Source organism: Engraulis encrasicolus, chromosome 2 (assembly GCF_034702125.1).
Source record: "Engraulis encrasicolus isolate BLACKSEA-1 chromosome 2, IST_EnEncr_1.0, whole genome shotgun sequence".
NCBI classification, from domain to species: Eukaryota; Metazoa; Chordata; class Actinopteri; order Clupeiformes; family Engraulidae; genus Engraulis; species Engraulis encrasicolus.
The window spans coordinates 23,038,223-23,045,722 of record NC_085858.1 but is presented as its reverse complement, the minus strand read 5'-3'; the positions used below and the strand labels follow the sequence as shown (position 1 = coordinate 23,045,722).

Below are 7,500 nucleotides of genomic sequence, written 5' to 3'. Positions count from 1 at the left end.
CGTATGTAACTTGCACAAACTTTCCTGCCCCAAAGGCCAGACGTTGGCAGAAAAACTGTTGAAAGGGGAGGCTGCACATTCCACTACACGACACAAGACTCACTCTACACCTTTGAAGAAGCTCTAATTCCGCTGTGTGCAGAGAGAGAGAGAGAGAGAGAGAGAGAGAGAGAGAGAGAGAGAGAGAGAGAGAGAGAGAGAGAGAGAGAGAGAGAGAGAGAGAGGGGAGGAAAGCTTCTTCTGCAAAGTGAGAACGTCAGAAAGAGTGATAGATAGAAAATAAATGAGAAAGAAAGTAGGGAAGGAGCAAGAAGGCGATAGGAAAGTGCTTTCTTCACAGTGACAGAAAACGGGAAAGCAAGAGGGAGCCCGATTGAGAGCGACCAATAGAACGAAAGAAAGAAGGAAAGGTGAAGGGACGAGAAGAGAGCAAGCGATAAGAACCCTGTTTCTGTAATGAAAGACAGAGATTGAAAGAGAGTGATAGAACAAACAAAATAGACAGAGAGCAGAGAGAGAGAGAGAGATAGAGAGAGAGAGAACGCGATTGAAACAGACTGACAGAAAGAAAGAATGACAGAAAGATAGGTAGAGGTGGAGAGAGAGGAAGAGGGGAAGGGGGAGAGAGTGTGGGATCTTCAGAGGGTATAGGGGTATATGCGGCGCATGAGGTGGGTGGGTAGGTATGTGTGTGCGTGTATGTGTGAGTGTGTGTGTGGGCGGAGGCCGGGCTGTCTGTGCTGTCAGCCTCAGAGGAGCGAGAGCAGAAGAGAAGGAGGAGAGGAGGAAGAAAGATGGAGGAGGAGAAGAGGAAGAGAGGAGAGGAGGAGGAGGAGGAGGCAGGTTTATCTGGCACAACAAGGCTCCGGGGGCCCCTCTGTGGCGGCTGGAGATTGGGCGCGAGGCGACAGCTCCCAACGCCGCCAGATAAAACAGCTCAGTAGTCACCCAGATGAACTGGAAGAAAGTCCCTTTATTCCTCCGCGTACCCCCCTCCTTGCACTGTCCCCGCGCCACACCAACATCCAGGCACAGACACAGACACAGGCACGCACTCTTTTCCTACACACGCGTGCACGCCATCACCCCTTTCTTCGATACACCCTCTACCACCAAACACCACCACCCCCTTTTGCTTCCATCCTCCCCTCCCCTCCCAATATCCAACACCCAACACCCCCTCCCCAAAACCCCTTTTTCCTTTCTGTGAGGAACTCAGTCGCTGGAACAATCTAATGCATGATCTTATCTCTGCCTCTTTTTTTTTTTCCTTTTCTGACGCTCTGTTACTCATTATTTTATTCCACAAACTCTCCTTCACAGGCAAAAAAAAGAGACAGAAGACAGAGTCAGCCTCAAAGATGGAAAGAGACAGTGAGAGAGCTAGAGAGAGAGAGAGAGAGAGAGAGAGAGAGAGAGAGAGAGAGAGAGAGAGGCAGTATGGGTAAGAAAGCGAGATAGAAGAGAGAGTCAGAGAGAGTCAGCGAGTGAGGGAGTGAAAAATGCTTTCTTTTGATGAAAATCCATTCATGGATTTAATGGATTTCTCCTCTTTTTTTCTTCTTCTGTGGATCTGTGCGCTGTGTTCAAACGCACGGTGCTGGCTAGCCGTCCAGGCCCGGCTTGGGTCTGACTGCACTGCACAGCACAGCAGCTTCCGCTTCCGACCGGCATCAAACGCGTCGGGAGACATTTTCAGCCTACAAAACACAGCCCAAGTCAATACGGGGGGATCTGGCCACTGAGGGACCAAAGCATAGATGTGTGTGTGTGTGTGTGTGTGTGTGTGTGTGTGTGTGTGTGTGTGTGTGTGTGTGTGTGTGTGTGTGTGTGTGTGTGCTTGTGTGTGTGTGTGTGCGTGCGCATGTGCGTGTGTGTGTGTGTGTGTGTGTGTGTTTGTGTGTGTGTGTAGGGGAGGAGAGGGGAGGAGAGGGGAGGGGAGGGAAGAGAGAAAAAAGGATGGAGGATTGGGGAATTGAGGGGTGTGTGTGTGTGTGTGTGTGTGTGTGTGTGTGTGTGTGTGTGTGTGTGTGTGTGTGTGTGTGTGTGTGTGTGTGTGTGTGTGTATGTGTGTCTGTGTGTGTGTGTGTGTGTGTGTGTGTGTGTGTGTGTATGTGTGTGTGTGTGTGTGTGTGTGTGTGTGTGTGTGTGTGTGTGTGTGTGTGTGCGTAGGAGGGGCTGACTAAATGAAATGCTGAAACTTTCACCCCTTTCCGATAAAAACTCACACAGAGTTTGAGCTAAAGGAAGAAGAAAAAAGGGGGAAAGAACGAGAGAGAGAGAAAGCAGCAAGTGATGAAGAGGCAAAGTGACTTCCTTGGCCAACTGTTGCACTTCCTGGCTTTGGCTTTACTTTGCTGGAGGAATGACTCACATGTATGTTTGTGTATGCATATGTGGTTTCTTTGTGTGCGAGCGCGTGTGTGCGAGCGCGTGTGTGCGAGCGCGCGCGTGTGTGTGTGTGTGTGTGTGTGTGTGTGTGTGTGTGTGTGTGTGTGTACATGTGTGTGTCCATGTCTGTGTTTCTGGGGTCTGTGTCTGAGACAATTATTTTTTTCAGACTGTGTAGAGAAGAAAAAAAGCTAGGACTTTTGCGACAGCAGTAGTAGTGAGTTAAAGTTAAGTTTTGCAAACAGTGGATTCATGGAGTCTGGACCCTTGCTGGCCATAGCAGATGTATAGCCTAGCTGGGTCTGAGCATGTGTAAGAATCATTTCCACCAAGGCTTTAAACTCAATTTATTGTCGTTCTGCTTACTATTTTTTAATCTGTGTGCAACGACTGAATGCTTGCTATGTCAGTTGTTCAGTCGTTCAGAATCCACTTAGGCTTTTGAATTGGTCGACAGTCAACGTAGGTCTGTTTACACCATTTCATAATTGGTTTCTTAATCTGTTGTATACAGCACGTCTTCAAAATGTGCTCGATAGATACATTTGACTTACTTGCTTCTAACATATGTACCCCTTTCCTCTGACAAGCCTTCCAAGCTGTGTAGCCGTGACTTATGTCCTACATGGACCCGGTCTGAGGATGAGAGCTATTTTCGGCTTGGAGGTCAAGCGTGACCAACTGATAACACATTTCCTTGACTGACTTGTGTAACGGATGCCAACTAGAAGAGTTCAGCAGTAGAATGTTAGTCAACCTCCCTCCCCAAGCCTCATACAGTATCGAAAGCGCTGAGCTACGGTTAGGAAGCGTTGAGCTACGGTTAGGAAGCGTTGAGCTATGGTTAGGAAGCGTTGAGCTATGGTTAGGAAGCGTTGAGCTATGGTTAGGAAGCGTTGAGCTATGGTTAGGAAGCGTTGAGCTATGGTTAGGAAGCGTTGAGCTATGGTTAGGAAGCGTTGAGCTATGGTTAGGAAGCGTTGAGCTACGGTTAGGAAGCGTTGAGCTACGGTTAGGAAGCGTTGAGCTATGGTTCTGGACCTTTAGCTCAGTGGTATTGTGCAGTGTTGCCAGATGTGTCTGACCAAAACCCGCCCAAAAGCTTCTCAAAAACCACCAAATTGCGCTGAATTCCGCCCAAATTCAACAAATTACATTGACTTCTATGGGCCCAAAACGGCTGCAGAAAAAAAACGCCAAATGGCCAATTTTTCCCGTTTTTACCCGCAGACACTCATCCCAAGTAGCCCAATTGGGCGGGCACCCGCCCAATCTGGAAACACTGGTATTGTGCTGTGCCTCCCAAGCCAAACTTGGAAAGGCCAACTGGTAGGTCATGGTAAGCGTCGAGTGTCAAACTAACGCAGGACCACCTTGGTTACACTTGCGATGTGTAGTATTATTCGGTGTACAATCTTAAGGTGTAGTTAAGACTGGCTAAACGCATGCCTGTGTGGGACAGTCCGAACAGTGTTGCAAAGCACCACACTGCAGTAAAATAACAGAAGTATCAAAAGCAATGGAAAAGCTAGACAGGTGTAGGGTCTGGAACTGATGCCTATGATGCGTATGATGGGAAGGGTGGTTGGAGGCAGTGCTTAATTTGTCAAGCGGGAGGTCCTGGAGCGCAAAGGATGGGTGGCTCCCCCCCGAGGGGCATCTGTGATGTTTTTCCATGAGGTTTCATCCAAGGTTCCGGAGCTCTCGTCTGAGGTTCCGGAGCTAGCTCCCCCTTGCTCCCCCTCAAATTAAGCACTGGTTGGAGGGGGGGTGGATGCAATGATCTGAATATGTGTTTTTGATTGAAGCAATGGAATGAATGTCTGTGTGTTTTTATACAGTAAGAACAAATGCATTTTTTATGCTGGCATGACAGTTAAGTCTATGCTATTCTTTTCTATTCTATTCTGTTCTTTTCTATTCTGTTCTTAAGTATTTGTGTGCTCCAGTCTTCCCTGGCCTAGTCAATCTGAAGTGAACCAGCTAGTATTCTACGAATAGCGGAATACAGTAAACTTTGCCTTGCCTAGGTTACAGCCGATGTGTGGCTAACATGAAAACAACACAGAGTCCGGTGGAAGACCTCTGCTCTGGTGTTGGAGCCTGTATTGTGGTGGTGCAGTGGTGGAGGTCTGGTAGATGGAGTTGGGAGTCAGGGGGCGAGGGTGAGGGGAGTTGTTTGCTGAGGTTCACGGTTGCATCTGGTTCATAAATGGTGGCAGCGGCGAGATTTATGAAGGCCAGGCCATGACGAATAATACATCACAGATGGCCATAGAGGCCCTCTGATGCACCTCTCTCTCTCTCTCTCTCTCTCTCTCTCTCTCTCTCTCTCTCTCTCTCTCTCTCTCTCTCTCATTCTTCTCTGCAGACGTGCAGTAACGTCTTTGATGGGCCTAATCAGGATTACTGCTCCTGATCGACGCCACCTTTCTTCCACTTCCTGTCCAACCTGCAAGGGATTATGGGGTCTTTCCTAGCGCTGGTTTCGGTTACCGACAGCTAAAAAGTCAGAGGCTATCTTACTCGTAAATGCACAGTCCAAGATGCAGGTACGCACATAAATACACAGACACATACTGTACTGTGCAAACACAAACGCATGTGTGCACAGGCACACATGCACACACATGTGCACGCATGCATGCGCGCGCACACACACACACACACACACACACACACACACACACACACACACACACACACACACACACACACACACACACACACACACACACACACACACACACACACACACACACACAAACACACATACACACAAATGTGCACCCATCCACCCAAAACAAACACATACCGAGGCCGCCTTGGTGTGCCTACGTGAGAAGCAGAGAGCGCCTGGAGGATGAACTGAAGGCATCGGCAACAGCACAGCAACATTCCACAGCACATTCTGAGTGGCCCCGGAGTTCACATGTAATGGAGCACAGCTGTGCGCGCCCGGATCGCTCGCATCGGGTTGGATCGGCACGGCGGAGGACAGTCAGTGACAGTCTGTTTATATGTCAATCAGAGAGCTGAGCCGCACACTCGAGACGAGAGCTCAGCGGAGCTGCTAAACTATACTCATGGGATACAGGCAACAGACACACACCGAGAGGCAAGCACAGATATGAGAGAGAGAGAGAGAGAGAGAGAGAGAGAGATGGAGAGAGAGAGAGAGAGAGAGAGAGAGAGAGAGAACGAGAGAGAGAGAGAGAGAGAGAGAGATGGAGAGAGAGAGAGAGAGAGATGGAGAGAGAACGAGAGAGAGAACGAGAGAGAGAGAGAGCGAGAGCGAGAGAGAGAGAGCGAGAGAAAGAATGAGAGAGAACGAGAGAGAGAGAGAAAGAACGAGAGAGAGAGAACGAAAGAGAGAGAACAAAAGAGAGAGAGAACGAAAGAGAGAGAGAGAGAGAGAGAGAGAGAGAGAGAGAGAGAGAGAGAGAGAGAGAGAGAGAGAGAGAGATGGAGGGACAAATGGAGTGAGAGGGAGGGAGATGAAGGAAAAGAGAAAGAGAGTGAGAGAGAAAGTGAAAGCGAGGCAGGGATATATCTGGGCCGGGGTTAGACAGGAGAGAGAGAACGCAAGAAACAAAGATGGTGGGGGAGATGAAAGGGGGAGGAGAGGGAGTAGGAGAGGCAGTAGGCTCTTTGACATATTTTTGTCACATTATGTGCCCTGTTAAGTGGCAACAACTTACCTACCATTAAAATGGTGAAGATGATGACACAGTTGAACACACACACACACTCACACACACACACGCGCACACGCACACGCACACGCACACTCACACACACAAACACACTCTCTCTCTCATACACACACACACACAAACACATACACACACACACAATACACCAAACTTCCCAAACTGCGCCCCTTACTTCAGTAAGATTTTGAAACAGCTATCATTGGCAATGACTGGCTGCTGCGTCAACGCAACAACAATGACTGTGATGTCCGTCATAATCACAGTACCGAACACCAGGGTTGGTCTGGGAGTGAATGTAAAAGACTGCCTTCACAAAACGGTAGGTCTGGCAGTTGCAGTGTAGCATTCAAAATTCAATTTATGCTATTAAACGAAGTATCGATACTGACACCTCCGATACGATACGCGTATCGTGAAGAGGCCCATGACAATATATCCCGATACCGATATTTCGCACACACCCCTACACCATGCCCCCTCCATCCATATGGTACCGTCTACTGAGGGGACCCGTCTGTGCAACACTGTTCCCACACTTTTCCAAAAATCGATGGCCATTAATATTCAAATAATATTCTAATATCATTCTCCCTGACTGTAAACGGTTTGTATGGGACCCACTGGGGGGTGGGGGGTGAGCGTGAGTGCTTATTTTGAGGTCGAGGGGGCGTTTATTAAAAAAAAAAGGTTGAGAAGCCCCGTCCGAGAACATGTCTTCCCGTGCTGCCACCACACACAACCCTGCTCCGTACCTTCTCCTGTGCCAGCTCCCTCTCGGCGGCGTGGCTGCGCTCCAGGTCCTGGCGTAGGCGCTGGGTCTCCTGGCGCAGGCGGCCCAGCGCGGCCTCCTGGTCCTGGGCGGCACGCTGCCGCTCCTCCTCCCGCAGCAGGCCCAGCTCGATCAGCTGCTGCTTACGCTGGCCGTGCGTCTGGAGGAGCTCCTCGCGCAACGCCTGCACCTGGGCCTCCAGCTCCGACACGCGCTGTGGAGAGAGGAGAGAGGTGGAGAAGAGAGAGGGAGGGAGGGAGAAGTGGGGGGAGAGGGAGAGAGGGAGAGAGAGAGAGAGAGAGAGGGAGAGAGGGAGAGAGAAGAGGTGTGAGAGAGGAGAGAGGTGGAGAGAGACAGAGAGAGACAGAGAGAGAGAGAGAGAGAGAGAGAGAGAGAGAGAGAGAGAGAGAGAGAGAGAGAGAGAGAGAGAGAGAAGAGATGTGATATGGTATAGATCAGAGGAGCAGAGAGAGGAAGCGATGAGAGAGATGAAGATGTAGGGGAAAAGCAGTAGAAAGGGGCAGTGATAAGAAGAAAGAAAAAGAGGAACGATGGATGAGAAGGGAGGAGGGGGGTAGAAAGGAGAGGTAGAAGAGTAGAGAAAGAAAAAGACATACGACACGA

General features: G+C 49.6%; 1 protein-coding gene across 1 annotated transcript in view; it reads right to left on the bottom strand.

Annotated features, from left to right (window-relative positions):
- Positions 1-7,500, bottom strand: part of cep112 (centrosomal protein 112) — a 246,665-nt gene that overhangs the window by 106,068 nt on the left and 133,097 nt on the right. The window contains exon 20 of the mRNA XM_063184029.1: positions 6,860-7,090. Within this exon, the coding sequence (XP_063040099.1) occupies positions 6,860-7,090 (231 nt within the window). The remainder of the gene's footprint in view (positions 1-6,859; positions 7,091-7,500) is intronic.